An 18,767-nucleotide genomic window follows, 5' to 3' on the forward strand; every position below is an offset into this window, starting at 1 on the left:
CGGGCTCTCACTCGCACTCTCGTACTCTCGATCGTCACTACTGTCGACATCGCTCTCGATCAGCAATCTCTCCTCCCCTGACAGGGAGGAGAGATCACCCGAAAGAGCTAAAGGGGGGTGCTCAGCTGTAGATGGAGGGTCGCGTTGAGGTGGACCTCGCTGGGGAGCAGGAGGCTCAGCACCGGGCTGCCGTAGGGGGAGAGGAGCTTCTCCCGGCAGAGAGGCAGAGGGCTGACGGTCTCTGAGGGCTGGCTGGTTGTAGGTCTGTTGTAGGGTGGAAGGATGATGACCAGGCTGCTGCCTGGCATCTGGTGGAGAGCCAGGCTGTCTCCGGGAGTTGATGGCTGGAGGGCCAGAGTGCTGCTGGAGGGAGCAGAAAGCTCCTTTATATGTCTGCGGAACGAGACTTGCTGACAGACCAACCAGAGAAGAGGCTTCCAGCAGAGCAGCAGAGGGCGGCCCGCTCTGAATGTTGGCGGTAACTTTGAAAGGATTTCCCACCAATCAGCAGCGTAGCTTCGGGCGGTGGGTCGCTCCTCTGGGCGGTGCTGAGCTCCAGGAGGAGCCCCTCACCAATCAGGAGCCGGAGGTCTGAAGCAGCGTCACCATTTCACAGTTTAAGAGCAGCGTGTCTCTTCATTGGAGCTACTACATCTCCTGAACAGAGAAAGAAGAAGTCATGGCAAGAACCAAGCAGACCGCTCGTAAGTCTACCGGAGGCAAAGCCCCCAGGAAGCAGCTGGCCACCAAGGCTGCCCGTAAGAGCGCCCCGGCCACCGGCGGCGTGAAGAAGCCTCACCGTTACAGGCCCGGTACCGTGGCTCTGAGAGAGATCCGTCGCTACCAGAAATCCACGGAGCTGCTGATCCGCAAGCTGCCCTTCCAGCGCCTGGTGAGAGAAATCGCTCAGGACTTCAAGACCGACCTGCGCTTCCAGAGCTCCGCTGTCATGGCTCTGCAGGAGTCCAGTGAGGCTTACCTGGTCGGCCTGTTCGAGGACACCAACCTGTGCGCCATCCACGCCAAGAGGGTCACCATCATGCCCAAAGACATCCAGCTGGCCCGTCGCATCCGCGGAGAGCGAGCTTAAACTGTCTGCTGCTCCACAAACCACAACGGCTCTTTTAAGAGCCACCTCACTCTTCACTGAAGGGCTCATTCCTCTACTGGCAACACACGTTTTACCAGCAATGACAACACATCAATAATATCTTTAAAATACTGGTCTTCTCTCATTAAGCCTATATAACGTAGCCTGTATTTCAAAGCCTATTTCATAGGATATTTAATTCAGTGTGTTCTGTTGTTTCCTGTCCTAAGCAGCTTGATCATCTTTTCAAACAATTAAATAACATTTAGTTTAACAAGTTTAAAACTTATAATCAAAGATAGTCAAAATAACAAAGTGCTTAGTAATACAGTGCTTGCATCATATTCTAAAGTGCTATGCATAACAAGCTCTACAAAGAGATGCTGTACATTTACAAGTCAGGGAAATAAATTGTAAAATATAGCAGTAGAAGAGTAGCAAGAGCAGTGTAACACTGAATTGTCCAAGAGGACGACCGTGACCGCCATGGATGTAGTGTGTGCTCTGAAGAGACAGGGACGCACTCTGTACGGCTTCGGTGGATAAACAAACTGTTGCTTTATGAACATTAAAGGCCCTTTTAAGGGCCACACACTTACTCAACATGAAGAGCTGTATTCCTGTTAAAAGTCCTACAGATAAACCATTAAGACCATTTAAATCAGCTTTTAAAGTTACCATATTGTCATTACCTCAGTGTTTGTAATAAATGACCACATTTGAGGAATGGTAAGAAAAAATAAGTGAAATGTTGAGCTGAAAACAAGACTACCTGAATCAAATAATATACACAAACGGAGGTACTAAAAAAAATAATTCTCTAGATTCGACCACTGTTTGGATTTCCCGTTGGGCTTTAGCGAAGGACACTAGTATGGATATGGTGTCAGCTTTATTGAGCACAATAAGGGAGAGAGATGGAGGACTGCTTCAACACAGACTGAGATCTTTTCCCTGCTGCTAAACATTCTCTTGCTTTGTTTAATGCACTGATTTTATTAGTGTTTACTGTAGCATTTGACTGATGATTTTAATATTTATTTATTTTTTGGCTGCAAACAGCAGTTTTGTCTTGTTTTTCTTCACTGAATTGATGTGATTGGTTCTTGATGGTCCAGGTCTGTTTCTAAGTCATGAAATAAACCAGATTTGTCTGTCTGCTCACATTGGCTCTAATTAACCCAGCTTTATGTAACAGACTAATCCTGGTTCAGTTTGTTAGATTAATTCAACACAGGCTATTCTGAGTCACCTTTATGAAGCACCTATCTGCTTTTATTGTGTTTGAGAGCAATAATTCAGGAGAAAAACGTGAGATGACTAGGTTACATTTAACAAAAATGTAATAGGACTAATACCTCCTTTTATATGATAACTATAAAAGGACAAAAATAAAATATCGAGAAATAAATGTAGTTTAGCTTAGAATAAAAATTAGCTGTATAATAACACATCCTACCATGACTAACGGGAATATGATAAAAGTGCCAGTTCTGAATTTTCTTTCTAAATTAAACACAGTTTTATCAAGATTTTTACTCCTTATAAGAAGAAACATTATCTTTTTTAGCAACTAAATGAGGTGTTCAGTACACTTTGACGTTCAGTGGATGCTCCTGAAGGCAAAAACCCACTAACTGTTTGTTGAGATCAGATTAGATTAGATGGTTGTTATTGTCCCCAAAGAGAAATTCATTTTGCTCAGGTCAGTATAGTAGCAGACAATACCATAAATAGAGAATGTGTGTTTATGTGAATCAATAACATTTTATACCTCCAAATAAAATAAATTGTTTGAATTGAGTTGTATTAACGGCCGGCTGGGCAATCTTCAGAAACTAGCAGCAACAAAAAAGTTACTAAAATCTTTACCAACCCCGCCATTAATGTTTCATTTTCATTTTTTGTCATGCTTTGTGTGTTCTGCTTTATGTGTCCACCCCGTCATGTGCTGGTCCACTCTGTCATCATCATATTTTTAAATAATAATTTAATCATACTGTGAAATGTCTGTATATAATCTAGTTTGTTCATTAACTGGCTGCCCAAGAAGACTGATAAATAGCTCTCGTTCCTCATGTCTCTAATGCACGAAGAACCCTTGGATAATTTAAAATGAACATGAATTATGAGGGTAGTTGCTCGAGTGTTCATAAAAGACAAAAGCTACGCAGAAGACTTAGTAATGGTTATTGATATCAAGCTGAGCCGACAGTAGTTTGACAGGGGGATGACCTATGGACACACTCGACACCACTGAGATACGAATGACTAAGTTACATCTAACATAAATTTACTTAATATTTCCGTAATATTTTCTATAGCTCTATATGAAAAATGGGGAAAAACAGACATGAAAAATTATGAAAAATGATGACCTCCACAGATGCTTCCATTCCCCATGATGGCTTTTTTGGATTTCTATGCTCCGTTGCATCCAGGATCCTGTACCTTGTACACAACCTCACAATCAGTATAGAAGAAGGTAGGATATTCATCTCCCACCACACGTCCTACTTTTATCATGTAACCAAAATTGCACAATTCCTCCAAAATTAAATTTGAGACTACATAATTCCCTTTCAACTCCATACTATATCTTCCTTTTGAGGATTTTTTTAATGAAAGAAGAGAAAAGGAGCTGGTGTGGACAAAGTAGAGAAGAGAAAGACATCAAATAATGATAAACTTTAATCGGAGGGACCTGACAGGAGAAAATTGTATTATATTTTATTTTTAAACTCCATTGTTTATCCTCTCTTATATTGACGGGGCTCTTGGAAAAGAAACAAAAATAAAATATCACTGTAACCAGAAAGTGCTACTTTCATTACATTTCAGATGCACATATCGTAGTTTTTACTCCACTTAATTTATTTAATAACATCAGTTACTTTGCAAGTTCAAATTAATAAAACTAAAATATATATATACAAAAATATATATAACCATTTGAACATTTAAGTGATTACACATAAATACTTCAATTCATTATTCTGAAATTTGTCAGAGTAGGCTTAAATCCATTTACTTCTGGCACAAGTCTATTTTGATGCTTTTGTAGTTTTACTTAAAGGGACTATTTGTAACTTTGTACGCGCATAAATGTAGTGGGTTGTCACACATGCGCGCGCTCGCATATGCGCGCGGGTCCTCGCTGTCTCGCTCCACCTCTAGACATGAACGCGCGCTCACTACACACTGCAGAAGAGTTTAGCTCTGAGAATATCTAGTGAATGCACAGGGGACGTTTGTGCAGAAATAAATTCTGCAGTTCCTCCAGACCAACAGAGCTTTCCCGTGTCTTGTGAAGTGACGGAGCTCTTCAGAGTTATGTTACCCTCTCGTTACCGACCAGGTGCCGGTGTCTCCTCTGCTCTCTCCGGCTGCGGGCGGAGAGAGCAGAGGAGACATGCTGCAGAGCCCCGCTGCATCAGCCTGCACTTAGGCAGGAAAAGCCAACACTAGGACCAGATCTAAATCATGTTCATGGAGAGACCTTCGTCTGGTCAGCTAACATTGATTGATATTGTGCTGATATTATTGTGCTTTTAGCTGACGTGTGTAGCCTCACTGTTTTGAGCGATGCTCGTTCAGGTATATTTAGAGCGAGCAAGCGCGAGCTGACTTTCGTTGATTTCACGGCCACAGGTGTCGCTGTTAAGAAGCATTTCTGAAAGTTACAAATAGTCCCTTAAGTAAAAATGTTCTAACTTTTACTTGTAACAGCGTATTTATACACTGTAATATTGCTACTTTTACGTGAGAAGGACAATTTCTTGGACAATTGTTAACATTTTATCACAAAACTACCACTTCTAAAAAGTGCACAGCTCTACAAATTCAATTCAGATATATTGTACATATTTTATAATATTTTTTTTCATATTGTTATTGAAATACTTCTTTTATTCCATATGTTTCTACCCAGCAGATAAAATATATAAAGCAACATTGAAGTGATTACACGAAAATACATCAATTAATTATTCTGAAATGGTCCATTCTGCATGAGTAGCTACTTTTACTTTTGGCATATTAAGTATATTTTGATTTGAATACCTTTCTACTTTTACTTGGGTAAAAATTTCAATGCAGGACTTTTACTTGTAACAGAGTATTTTTACATTGTGGTGTTGCTCCTTTTACTTGAGAAGGTAACAAGATCTAAAGTACTTCTTCCACCGCGGGTCAGTACCAACAACTTCCATATCACATCAAAACTATCAACTATCAACTTGTGAAATTCTGTCTTTAATCCTGTTTTGTCAGTGAATAAATCTCTTTTGATACCTCTGTTCCCTACAGTGAATACATCTGAGGGGTTTCTGTTTAGTGCATGTTCAGTCCCAGTCAGGAGAGAACCAATGAGCAGCAAGCAACAGCATAGTAATATTTGCATCGAGTGGATACAAATAGACCATTCTGTGCTCATTGTAGCATCAGCCGAACCAGAACCATTTGTGAATCATGCCGGAAACCACAGTCAAAGCGCCCAAGAAGGGCTCAAAGAAAGCCGTCACCAAGACCGCCAGCAAGACCGGCAAGAAGAGGCGAAAGTCCAGGAAGGAGAGCTACGCCATCTACGTGTACAAGGTGATGAAGCAGGTCCACCCAGACACCGGCATCTCCTCCAAAGCCATGGGCATCATGAACTCCTTTGTGGGCGACATCTTTGAGCGCATCGCCGGTGAGGCCTCCCGTCTGGCTCACTACAACAAGCGCTCCACCATCACTTCCAGGGAGATCCAGACCGCTGTCCGCCTGCTGCTGCCCGGTGAGCTGGCAAAGCACGCCGTGTCTGAGGGAACCAAGGCTGTGACCAAGTACACCAGCTCCAAGTAAAGCTGCTGCTAAACCAACAACACAAAGGCTCTTTTAAGAGCCACCCACTACAACTAAAGACCTTTTCCTGTTTTTAATGTGTAATTAACTGTTTGTTATGGATGGGTGATACAAATATTTTTTTATCCGATATTGGGATTTCATATGAACAATATATTGCCACTGAGTTGTTGTTTTTTCAATATGCATTACACTCAAAGGGAAATCGCAAGACTCCTACTGGCCATGAAAATACATGTATTAAAAAGGCAAATGAGTAATGTTGCATTAAAATGTTTATCACTGTGAAAGTAGTCGTGTGTTACAGAAATATGAATTCGCATTCACTAATGAAGCCACAGTAGAGTCTCTCTGAACACTGGATCATCAGAACAGAACAAAGTGAGTCTTAAAGATAATCCTCACTGTAGGACGTGTTAAAAGGCAGCTGATGAACACTTTAGAGACTCTACATGCCTGTTCTCATACACATCAAACAGACGTCTAATGCAGATACAGAGTGGACCCACACTGCTCTGATGATGGTGAAAAATATTATGAAATGAGGAATGGGAAAACAAATTACACCTATGGAAAATGTCAGACCTTAGATTAATTGTAAAATATATAATAAAGGCTAACTATAATATATATTTAATCTATAATATGTCATATAATAACACTAGGCAAATGTTTTTCCCACTTCATGAAATGAAGATAAAGATTTGTCTACTTAAGGAATCACATCATGATTGTCCTTCATACGGTACAGAGACATGAAAGACAGGAGACATGCTGTCCCTGATTCATGCTGTTGTTCAGTAGGTGGCGCTGATGCACCAAATAGGTTAATCATCAACCTTCATGAAGATCAACAAGAAGAAGAGAAGCTCCGCCTCTGTCTTCTATCACGTCCTCAGACAGGATTTAAATAGCTGTGAAGCAGCAGACCAGAGTTTACTGTTGAGTAGAAATACATTGATCAGCAACGATGAGTGGAAGAGGCAAAGGAGGAAAAGGACTCGGTAAAGGAGGCGCAAAGCGTCACCGTAAAGTCCTCCGTGATAACATCCAGGGAATCACCAAGCCCGCTATCCGCCGTCTGGCTCGACGTGGTGGAGTGAAGCGTATCTCCGGTCTGATCTACGAGGAGACCCGCGGTGTGTTGAAGGTGTTCCTGGAGAATGTGATCCGTGATGCCGTCACCTACACCGAGCACGCCAAGAGGAAGACCGTGACCGCCATGGATGTGGTGTATGCTCTGAAGAGACAGGGACGCACTCTGTACGGCTTCGGTGGATAAACACTCTGTTGCTTTATGAACACTAAAGGTCCTTTTAAGGGCCACCCACTTACTCAACATAAAGAGCTGACCTCCTGTTATAATACTACACACAACCTGCTGTTTACATATATATCAGTGTTAGAGTTATTATAATATATTTGTGTGTATGCAGAACCGGCCCGGCTAAAGCGACCTAAGTGCACGAAATGTCCCACAAGTGAGCCTATAAAAGAGCCAGGCTCGTGTGCTGCAGCTCGTGGGTGCTAGGGTTTTCAGCTCGTTGCTCCCAGGCTCTGCATCTCCCTCCCTCCACACATCCAACCGACACTATTACAACATTCAAATCCCACCTCACAACTCACCTATTCAAACTGGCCTATTCACTGTAGTGTCCATCTGTATCCTTCACTCAACTGTTTAATTCACTCATACGTCTCTTGCTATGTATACTGTGCTGGTGTTTTCGTTGTGTCTGGCTGTTTTTATCTGTTCCAGTATTATTTTATCTTTGTACGGTGTCTTTGGGTGAAAGATAAAATATATTATTATTATTATTATTATTATTATTATTATTATGAGTGAGAAATAGAGAGAACTAAGAAAAATAAATACTCAAGTAGGAGCAAAAATAAATAAAAACCGATGAATATTAGTTTACACCAGAGATTCAGGCACCACGTTCACACCAGAGGAGAGAATTATTCAGTTTTCTTTCCTAGGATCTAAAGGTAAAATTAAAAGTTTAACATAAAATGCTGTTGCAATGTACTAATTATTTTGTTATTTTCACTTTTTTAAAGTCACCAGACTGCAGAAAACAAAGTCTCTGTAACAAAACATTTTCTGGCGGAGGACCAGTATTTCACATTTGAAAATGTATAAAAGGAAATGTGGGGGAGCCAGTTTAAATGGGCCTGATGCAGCTGATCAATTTAATAATAGTATTGTTATCTATAATTTACAGGTGCTTCAGTTTGTCAGCAGATGCTGGATCATCAGCCTGTACAGGCACAGACTTTGCCAAATAGTATTATTTATTTGTAATAAATGTATGTTGTTCACCATATGGTTGCCTTGTGCATCATATCTTTTTGGTTGTGTTATATCATTTCTAGATTCAGACATCTTACACATGAAGATAAGCGAGGTTTTGCCCTGCCCCTTTCCGATGAGAACATAACACTAAAACTTAGATCAAGGGTTAGGAGTAAATAGACAAAAACTGTGTTTACTGTAGTCTATTTAATGAGAGTGAGGCTGCTAATAGGTCTCACTTTAGTCATTACATGTTTATTTGTGCATTATGTGTGCCTAAACTAATAGTTACAATACACAAGTTGGTTCAGTGCCATGTGAAGTGACAACACATTACAATAAGAAGGGCCCCTAAAGGTCTAGGGCCGGCTCTGTGTATATGTTCAAGAGGAGTATGCCTATAATATGCAACATGAATACAATGAAAGGCTGGCAACGTTGATCCTGGGAGGAACAATGTTCTAGTGCCCAATGTTCTGCTAAATTTGATTGTTGGGATTTCCAGTTTGTATGGACGTTGTTTTGGTTATAGCTAGTAGGGAGACTGGGTTGTGGTGGCAGTTTTATCGAGCACAATGAGAGAGAGACGGAGGGATGCTGCAACCCAACACTGATTCAAAAGCCTTAAAAAAAGGAGGTTGGTTGATTGAAACATATTGAGGAAAACTGACTGTTCTCTGTGATTTGATTAAGTGGAAAATGACTTACCTTCTCTTTTGTACTGTACAAATTATGATTATTGAAGTTCATTTTACACAAAAAATATCTGAAAAAAACCCAATCCTGAAATATTTTGATGTTCTGGTGATGAAAAACTTGCATTACATTTAATTCAGCAAAATTTGACTCCAAAGCCTGGAAAGAAGGGGTAAAACAGATTATTTAATTATATTAGATTCAATTTCATCATTGCATATAGTACAGGTAATGAGACGATGCAGTTTAGCAGCTAACCAGAAATGCAAAAAGACGTAAAGTTCAGAGTAATTAAAAGAGAAATATAAAGAATACTTAATATAAATATAGAATAAACACTAAGGGATAGATATTAATATACCAGATATGTACAGTATAAATCGATTTGAAACGCAAATATCAATTCTATCAATACTATGGATTTGCACCTTGTATTTAAGGACGACATATGTTATATTAAAATGTTTTTCAGCATCAGACTCACGTATCAAGCCGAAAAGCAGATGGTCCGCGATGTAAATTATCACGGGAGTAAAGTAGAAAACAAAACAGAAATTCAACTAACGTTAGTTTAACGTGGTTTTAAAATGTTTTTCTGTATGTTTTCATCTATGGAAAGACCCCAAATGAACGCTGCAGGCGGACCACTTGATTACTATAAGCAAATTATTTAAACAGTGTTTGTATAGGAATGACTCCGTCCCAAGCTGTTTGATCACTATCAGCGAATGATCACTATATTATTGTTCTACCGTTTATATTGAAAATGAAGACTGAAGCAGCAGGTTAAATCACTGTTCATTTAACTTGATTTATTATGTTGTTTGTTAAATATTGCACTGCCTTGTATCTCGAGAACTGAAGCAGCTGGTACTGCAGTTGCACTTTTTATTATTTTCAATTAAAAGGTGTATGTATTTGCCATTAATTGTTGTTTACTTGTTTAAATCCAGAAATCCCTTACAACAAACACTTCCGTGACCTGCACTGTCCAGTATCAGCCATTTATTTCACAGTCACACTGATTTAATTTTTCGGCAAAAAAAAGTTACTGTAACAATTTCAAATCATTGAATTGAGCCAAATACAGTTCCTGCATCTTATCAGAACCATGGCAATTGTATCGTTGGAAAAATGTATTGTTACACCCATAAATCAGAGTTGCTTAAATGTGGATATTGCACTGTGGTTCTGCATATTTTAAAAATGTATTGATAAAGCTTTAAGAACAGGAAAAGGCCTTTAGTTGTAGTGGGTGGCTCTTAAAAGAGCCTTTGTGTTGTTGGTTTAGCAGCAGCTTTACTTGGAGCTGGTGTACTTGGTCACAGCCTTGGTTCCCTCAGACACGGCGTGCTTTGCCAGCTCACCGGGCAGCAGCAGGCGGACAGCGGTCTGGATCTCCCTGGAAGTGATGGTGGAGCGCTTGTTGTAGTTAGCCAGACGGGAGGCCTCACCGGCGATGCGCTCAAAGATGTCGCCCACAAAGGAGTTCATGATGCCCATGGCTTTGGAGGAGATGCCGGTGTCTGGGTGGACCTGCTTCATCACCTTGTACACGTAGATGGCGTAGCTCTCCTTCCTGGACTTTCTCCTCTTCTTGCCGGTCTTGCTGGCGGTCTTGGTGACGGCTTTCTTTGAGCCCTTCTTGGGCGCTTTGACTGAGGGGGCGTCCGGCATGATTCACAACTGGTTCTGGGTCGGATGATGCTACAATGAGTTCAGAATGGTCAGTTTATATCCACTCGATGCAAATTAGACTGTGCTGTTGCTTGCTGCCCATTGGTTGTCTACTGACCGGGACTAATTATGTGATACACCGGTCTGTGATCAGTTATTTACTGTAGGGAACAGAGGTGTGAAAAGTGTTTTATTCACCGACAAAAACAGGAAGTAAAGACAAACAACATCACTTCACAAGATGATAGTTTAGAGTTTAGTTGCGAAATGGAAGTTTTTGGTACTGACCAGTGGTGGAAGAGGTAATTTAGATCTTGTAGCCTTATCTAATAAAAGTAGAAAAACAACAGTATAGAAGTTCTTTCTTACAAGTAAAAGTCCTGCAGTAAAAATGTTACTTAAGTAAAAGTACAAAAGTATTGGCATCAAAATAAAGGCCTACAGAAAGTGCCAAAAGTAGAAGTAGCTACTGATTATGCAGAATGTATTTCAGGATGCGATGGCACAGGTCTGAAATGGTGGAGTTTACATTATTTATCATTTGTTACACATAATAAATGTTTATAATAATATTAAATATAAGTAATACATTTGTGGTAGCAGGAATGTCAACAGTCGGTGTACACAAGCAGCCGGAACAGCAAAGGAACATTTAAGTGCCTCCCTATGTATTATTTCAGCAAATTACTTTTTGATTTCAGCGATCACTTTCACAAAACATTAAAGTTATTATTTCTATATTATGTGCCTGTTATTATGATTGCTCTCATTAGTATACTATAGATAAGTTGCCTGAAATATATGGTTTTATACATTATTTAGTGCTATTCTTTACTGGCTCCTTAGCTTTAGTGTCAGCCTTCTGATGTGGAGACTTGTAGTGCATTGGTCGTGTTGTGCTTCTCACATTCAACTGAGTTTGAAACATTGTAATATTTATGTTGTAAAAAAAGGAAATGTGAAGAAGCAAAGAATTGCATATTATATTATCCCCTCACACAGCTACAAAGCTCACTAATACAGTATGTAATACAGGAAACACTTTTAAGATCGGATGGCTGTCCTTTGAGGTTTATTTATTTTTCGTACTATTTGTAGGTTTCATCTGGGTCCAAGTATTTTTTAATTATTGTAATAAATAAGTGAAAAGCCCTTGTTTTTTTCTTCTCCTAGATCAAATATAATATGTTTATGTCGACAGTAAGAATAAACAGGCAATCGCTCTTTAAGGATGATGTGGGTGGCTCTTAAAAGAGCCTTTTTTATCGGAGTGTTTGTTCAGACAGAGAACAGCTCACTTCTTCTTGGGTGCTGCTTTCTTGGCTTTGGGTTTGGCAACCTTCTTAGCGGGAGCTTTCTTGACAGCAGGGGCCTTTTTGACCACCTTCTTGGGACTCTTGGTCACCTTGGGAGCCTTAGTCGCCTTCTTGGGGCTCTTGGCTGGTTTCTTGGGGCTCTTGACTGCTTTCTTGGCCGCTGCGGGTTTCTTCGCCTTCTTCGGGGATTTCTTCGCGGCTACCGGCTTCTTTACCGTCTTGGGCTTTTTGGCCGCTGCGGGTTTCTTGGCTGCGGGCTTCTTGGCTTTAGGAGCGGCTTTCTTGGCTGGCTTCGGCTTCTCTGCAGCCTGCTTGCTGATCTTGAAGGAGCCGGAGGCCCCGGTCCCCTTGAGCTGGTCCAGAGTCCCCTTAGCCACCAGGGTCTTGATGGCGGTCTTGACGCGGGCCTTGTTCTTGTCCACATCGTAGCCTCCGGCAACCAGAGCCTTCTTGACGGCGGCCAGAGACACGCCGCTCCGCTCCTTGGATGCGGCCACAGCTTTAACGATGAGGTCTCTGACGCTGGGGCCAGTCTTCTTCGGTTTGGAGACCTTCTTCTTGGCTGCTTTGGCCGCCGGGGCGGCTTGAACTGGAGCTACTTCTGCCATTTCCTCCTGAAGTTTAGTTCCTCTTCACGACAACACGAGAGTGAGACTGGACTGTTGAAGAGCTCGGAGCAGGAGGCTGCACTTAAACACACCATGAGAACCGTGGAGACTCAACCCAGCCCGTGGCTCCTCTGAGCATCTGAAAGCCGTGCCACTTGTGTTTTCTCTTCACTGATAAAACACTCAAAACATCATGTGGGAGAAGTGCTGAAGGCTGACAGTGAAGGGAGCCGATAGCGGACTTGTGTCTCTTCATATTCAAGTCATGTAGAGCTCTGATGCTCTCTGCATTTTGTTTTTGGAGCCGTCAAACCTCACCTACCACTGCCGTGGCCAGCACTGCTCAGCGGCTTTTCTCACTCATTTCTCTCCTAAAATGATTTAAAATGCATCAGAGCTCCATCAAAAGACGTTTTCCAACTGGCTCACATGTTTGTTCAGGGACTCAATGTAAAAACAACCATCTGCTGTTGATGAGTGTTTAATAAAGGAAGTTATTGTGGGAGCAGCAAACACACTGATGATGGCCGAGGCTTTAGCCAGACTTCCTATCAGAGCTGCTCGCTGTGACTGTGAACATGTCCTCTGCTGAGGACTGATTTTAATATAAATAGTTTATATTAATGATCAAAAACGCTGACAAATGAAATGAGTGGCTTTAAATTTTACAGTAACACTTATATCAGTGATGAATATTAGAAAACTTCATAAAGTGTCAAACAAGAGGTATTCTGTGTATTCTGCTGAGGTTGAAAATGAGTAGACTGAACGAGGGTGCTGTAATTTATCAATACAGTGTTCACGTCCGTTTTGTAAAATAATTGTCTGTGATAACTTTTTATTATTATTTGTGAACAAATATAATTATTTATGCATTATTTAAAAGTTTTCTGAATCAGATCTTCTGATTGGTAGAATAGGATTTTACAGGACAAACATTTCTAGAAGAATTAAAATTTCTGATGAATGTGGTGATAAATAATACAAATAATAATCTAACTAGTAATGATAATGTTCCAAAATAATGTAAAATTTGTAGTTTTAAATCAAAAAACTTCAAATTTTCTAGAGGGAGGACCCCAAAACCCAATATCTCCTAGTACCTTTTATTCAATCTATAAATTCAGGATGTGCCTCTGTATAATATGTAGGAGAATCTTCAGCTCTGCATCAGTGCCTGTCTGGCTAGCTGGTGTTGATTCCAGCCTATAGACATCCTGTAATATATTATAGAGTGATTTTGTAGGCCATGAATAAAACAGGAAAGCACTTTAAGTATTAACACTATATATAAACACACCACCATAACCCTATAATGTTACAGGTGGAATATTATTGGAGTATTATAGGCCTGCTATAGAAGATACATAGCCCAAATATAGCAATAAAACAACAGCTGTTTATGACTGACACAGTTTAACATGCTTAAAGAAATATTGAATGAATAGGAATAAGTCGCAAAAGATTGTGAATACCGGTCGATACACACAACAACATGTGAATAAGGGGAATACCAGCACTTATTTTTTTTCCACTTCAAGCACTGTTCAAAAAGGACCAACCGATAAAGCTCCAACACAACCAGGTCAGATCCGTCCTGCGCAGAGTCAACATCAGGAAAGCAACAGGACCGGATAGGGTCTCCGGACGACTCCTTAAGGCCTGTGCAGACCAGCTAGCAGGGGTATTTACCACCATCTTCAACCTCTCGCTTGAACAGTCTGTTGTTCCCACATGCCTTAAGGCAACCACCATCGTCCCTGTACCCAAGAAAACCACAGTGAACTGCCTGAATGACTATCGGCCAGTTGCTCTAACCCCCATAATCACAAAATATTTCGAGAGACCAGTACTCTCCTACATTAAAAATGTCATCCCTGCCGATCTTGACCAACACCAGTTTGCTTATCGGACAAACAGATCGACAGATGATGCAATCATAACAGCTCTTCACGCAGCCTTTACACACCTGGATTACAAAAACACATATGTAAGGATGCTGTTTGTTGATTTCAGTTCTGCTTTCAACAAAATAATTCCACACAAACTGGTTCAAAAATTGAGCAACTTGGGCTTAGGCAGTTCACTGAGCACATGGGTGCTGGACTTCCTCAGGAACAGACCCCAGTGTGTCAGGATGGGGGACCACACCTCAGCCACTCTGACCCTGAGCACTGGAACACCACAGGGGTGCGTCCTCAGTCCTTTTCTCTACTCCCTCTTCACATATGACTGCTCAACTATTCACCCCACTAACACCATGGTCAAATTTGCATGCGACACTGCTGTAGTAGGACTGATAACCAACAACAACGAGACAGCCTACAGGGAGGAGATCCAACATCTGACACAATGGTGTTCCCATAACAACATGGATTTAAACATAACAAAAACAAAAGAAAAGATAATAGACTTCAGGAGAGCAAGGCGGGTGGAGCACTCTGCCCTCTGTGTACGTGGAGAGGAGGAAGAGAGGGTGCACTGCTTCACATATCTCGCAGTCTACATTTCAGCTGACCTCACCTGATCCAAAAACATCTCTCATCAGGTGTGGAAGGCCCAGCAGAGACTCTACTTCCTCAGGAAGCTGAAGCAGGCTCACCTTCCTCAACACCTGCTGATTAATTTCTATCGGGCAACCATTGAGAGCCTCCTGACCTACTGCTGCACTGTGTGGTTTGCTAGCTGCACAGTAGAGGACTGGAGGGACCTGCGGCGGTCGGTGATGATTGCAGAAAAAGTGATTGGGACCACATTACCCCCCCTCAGTGACCTATACGCTGGCCGGCTCCGCAAGAAAGCCAGCTGTATTTCTAAAGACTCCCCCCACCCTGGACATGGACTGTTTACTCCCCTTCCCTCCGGAAGGAGATAGAGGAAAATTAAAACACACTCAAACAGACTACGAAACAGCTTTTACCCACAGGCTGTCAAGTGTGTAAAATTTTACAGTGCTTTTCGGCAAGACGCCAGGGAGAGATTACTTTGGTTATAATTGAGCCAAATTTCTTTTTTTGATTGTTTGAGTGGAATGTTGGAGTATATCAGGTCTTGTAACCTGTGAGGGTGCACCATGTTCTCTTCCAGTGGCCTCCAAGACACCCAAGAAGCAGGATTTAACCATTTGGAGACAGGACGCAGTATAAACGACCAATGATACCACTGGAAGTTAGGTGAACCGAGGCCCCCTTCATCTTTTGGCCTTTAGAGAGTTAATAGTTTCAGTCTTGACTTTTTATTCCCCCATATAAACCTCAACATTAAAGAATATTTTTTTTTCCAGTGGTCTTTAGGTGGTTGTAGAGGTACCATTGAGCTGAGAAAGTTGATTCTTGGGAGGAAATTCATTTTAATAGTGGATATGCAAGAATGGAATGATAATGGGAGGGTTTTCCATCTTTGTAAATCTGCTTCCATCTCTGTCACAAGTACATTGTAGTTGTTTTTTATAATGTTTGCAATTGAAGGGAAGATTGACACTCCTAAGTATTTGATGTTCTGGACCACCGGAATATTGGATATGGAGATCAACTGTCTTGCTGAAGCATTGAGTGGCAGTAAAGCAGATTTAGCCCAGTTGACTTTATATCCCGAGATCTGGCTAAAGCTGTTGAATATACTTAGCAGATGGGTAAGAGACTGAGAGACATTCTGAATAAAAAGCAATATATCAACGGCATATAGGGAAATAAAGTGCTTGGTGTTATGCATATTGATAGGTTCATGGCTAACTGATTGTCGGACAGCCTGGGCCACAGATTCCAGAGAGAGGGCAAATAACAAAGGAGAAAGAGGGCAGCCCTGCGGGAGCTACGAGATGCATGGAACCGTTTAGAAAAGATGTTCCCCATCAATACCATAGCAGACCTTCAACACACAACGGGTCTCCTCGTAGATCAAACCGGAGATACGCTTCACTCCACCACGGCGAGCCAGAAGGCGGAGAGCAGGCTTGGTGATTCCCTGGATGTTATCACGGAGGACTTTACGGTGACGCTTTGCGCCTCCTTTACTGAGTCCTTTTCCTCCTTTGCCTCTTCCACTCATCGTCACTGATCAATGTCTTTCTAGTCAACAGTAAACTCTGGTACGTACTCGTAAATTCGTGAGCTTGGTTAGATAGCGCAGGGCTTCTGCCCTTTTCTATCAATAGGAGACCGTAGGAGGGAGGAGAGAGGAGATGGAGGAGGAGCCCAGTTGGTGCTGAGGCATCATGACCCGGCCAGTTGGGAGGTTTTTTTTTTTTTTCTTTTCTTCTTGTTTTTCCTCATAACAACATATAAAAATGAAGTATGGATAAAACAAAATGGAGAGAAAAATAAATTAAATAAAGACAAATAAACAAAGACAACTAAGAACAAAAACAAATAAAAACAAACAAAAAAAAAGAAAACTTTAAAAAACTTTTAAAAAGCCAACATAACTGGGCAAGATCAATCTAATGTGACTGTGTGTGCGCTTGAGAGGGGTGGGGTGGCTGGCTGTCAGTCAGGCTGCAAATCAAATTAGGGCAAGATTAAAAGGAATAAGATAAGATAAAGTAAAATAAATATAGTAATTTTATATTACTGTTATTATTAATTGTATATAATATAGTAAACTCTGGCCTGCTGGTTCACAGCTATTTAAATACTGTCTGAGGACGTGATAGAAGACAGAGGCGGAGATCTTCTTCTTCTTCTCATGAAGGTTGATAATTAAACTCTTTGGTTCATCAGCGCCACCTACTGAACAACAGCATGAATCACGGATAGCATGTCTCCTGTCTTTCATGTCTTTCATGTACTGTATGAAGGACAATCATGATGTGATTGTAGACAATTCATCAGATATTGATGTAGTATTTTGTCTGTTGTACTAGTTTTTCTGGGCCTTTATTTTCTCAGCTCTTTCACTGTATTTCTTTATCTTTATTTATCATGTCTGTGTGATTTCAAATTAAACAAAATACATGAAAACAAAACCAGTAAACCGACATTTTAATGACTCATAATCCAGATTATTGACATCAGACTATTGTTGATGAAGTGACACAGACAGAGAGATGTCTCTGTCCAGGGTGCTGAACCTGAGTTGCTGCTGCATCCTGACTGGGAGGTCCTTTGTCCACAAGTCACTCTAACAACAACAATAAATGACATGTTGGCACATTTATTTCTGTTCTGGATGTCCAGTGTTCAGGGAAGCTCTACTGTGGCTTCATGAGTCGCCCCACCTCAGATATATGATAAAGTCTGGTTAAGTAAAAAAAACTGGTTCACATTTAATGGATCACAAGAGAGTCAAACAGGTGCTTTCAAAAGGACCGTTAACAGAGTGGCTTTTGTTATTACAGACTACAAGTTAATTTCCAAACCAGGTTACATTGGGATGGAGAGTTATGAACTAGCAGACAAAAGAAGAAGAAAAAGCTGGGGAAAATACAATAAATAAAAAAAAAGAAAAGAAAAGAAAAACATGAAAGACAGCCTCAGGCTTCTCTAGGCTGTAAATAAGAATACTCGCATTTTAAGATATTATTGATGTGTTGTCATTGCTGGTAAAACGTGTGTTGCCAGTAGAGGAATGAGCCCTTCAGTGAAGAGTGAGGTGGCTCTTAAAAGAGCCGTTGTGGTTTGTGGTTTGCAGCAGACAGTTTAAGCTCGCTCTCCGCGGATGCGACGGGCCAGCTGGATGTCTTTGGGCATGATGGTGACCCTCTTAGCGTGGATGGCGCACAGGTTGGTGTCCTCGAACAGGCCGACCAGGTAAGCCTCACTGGACTCCTGCAGAGCCATGACAGCGGAGCTCTGGAAGCGCAGGTCGGTCTTGAAATCCTGAGCGATTTCTCTCACCAGGCGCTGGAAGGGCAGCTTGCGGATCAGCAGCTCCGTGGATTTCTGGTAGCGACGGATCTCTCTCAGAGCCACGGTACCGGGCCTGTAACGGTGAGGCTTCTTCACGCCGCCGGTGGCCGGGGCGCTCTTACGGGCAGCCTTGGTGGCCAGCTGCTTCCTGGGGGCTTTGCCTCCGGTAGACTTACGAGCGGTCTGCTTGGTTCTTGCCATGACTTCTTCTTTCTCTGTTCAGGAGATGTAGTAGCTCCAATGAAGTGACACGCTGCTCTTAAACTGTGGCTGATATCTGTTAACAGACTTGCTGTAAGAGCTGTTGTCTCATGGAGTTGTTACGTTACTACAAAAACATGTCCCATGATTTATTGTAACGAAGACGAGACGCAGCAACACCTGCTCATG

At 41.5% G+C, this 18,767-nt stretch overlaps 6 protein-coding genes across 6 annotated transcripts; 3 read left to right on the forward strand and 3 right to left on the reverse strand.

The window, feature by feature from the left end:
- The first annotated feature begins 526 nt into the window (after positions 1-526).
- On the forward strand, positions 527-1,168 carry LOC141765811 (histone H3). Its single transcript, XM_074632056.1, has one exon. The coding sequence runs from the start codon at positions 680-682 to the stop codon at positions 1,088-1,090; it is 411 nt and encodes a 136-aa protein (XP_074488157.1). The 5' UTR covers positions 527-679; the 3' UTR covers positions 1,091-1,168.
- A 4,378-nt stretch (positions 1,169-5,546) lies between these two features.
- On the forward strand, positions 5,547-5,974 carry LOC141765812 (histone H2B-like). The gene has a single exon (XM_074632057.1). The coding sequence runs from the start codon at positions 5,561-5,563 to the stop codon at positions 5,933-5,935; it is 375 nt and encodes a 124-aa protein (XP_074488158.1). The 5' UTR covers positions 5,547-5,560; the 3' UTR covers positions 5,936-5,974.
- Positions 5,975-6,816: 842 nt separating this feature from the next.
- Positions 6,817-7,391, forward strand: LOC141767066 (histone H4). Its single transcript, XM_074634312.1, has one exon. It carries the CDS (start codon positions 6,906-6,908, stop codon positions 7,215-7,217), a length of 312 nt encoding a protein of 103 aa, XP_074490413.1. The 5' UTR covers positions 6,817-6,905; the 3' UTR covers positions 7,218-7,391.
- A 2,793-nt stretch (positions 7,392-10,184) lies between these two features.
- LOC141765815 (histone H2B 1.2-like) lies at positions 10,185-10,641 on the reverse strand. Its single transcript, XM_074632061.1, has one exon. It carries the CDS (start codon positions 10,605-10,607, stop codon positions 10,230-10,232), a length of 378 nt encoding a protein of 125 aa, XP_074488162.1. The 5' UTR covers positions 10,608-10,641; the 3' UTR covers positions 10,185-10,229.
- A 139-nt stretch (positions 10,642-10,780) lies between these two features.
- LOC141765813 (histone H1-like) lies at positions 10,781-12,876 on the reverse strand. Its single transcript, XM_074632059.1, has one exon. The coding sequence runs from the start codon at positions 12,529-12,531 to the stop codon at positions 11,902-11,904; it is 630 nt and encodes a 209-aa protein (XP_074488160.1). The 5' UTR covers positions 12,532-12,876; the 3' UTR covers positions 10,781-11,901.
- A 5,291-nt stretch (positions 12,877-18,167) lies between these two features.
- On the reverse strand, positions 18,168-18,617 carry LOC141765825 (histone H3). Its single transcript, XM_074632071.1, has one exon. It carries the CDS (start codon positions 18,576-18,578, stop codon positions 18,168-18,170), a length of 411 nt encoding a protein of 136 aa, XP_074488172.1. The 5' UTR covers positions 18,579-18,617.
- Between the last annotated feature and the right edge of the window lie 150 nt (positions 18,618-18,767).

This window comes from Sebastes fasciatus, chromosome 4, assembly GCF_043250625.1.
Source record: "Sebastes fasciatus isolate fSebFas1 chromosome 4, fSebFas1.pri, whole genome shotgun sequence".
NCBI lineage: Eukaryota > Metazoa > Chordata > Actinopteri > Perciformes > Sebastidae > Sebastes > Sebastes fasciatus.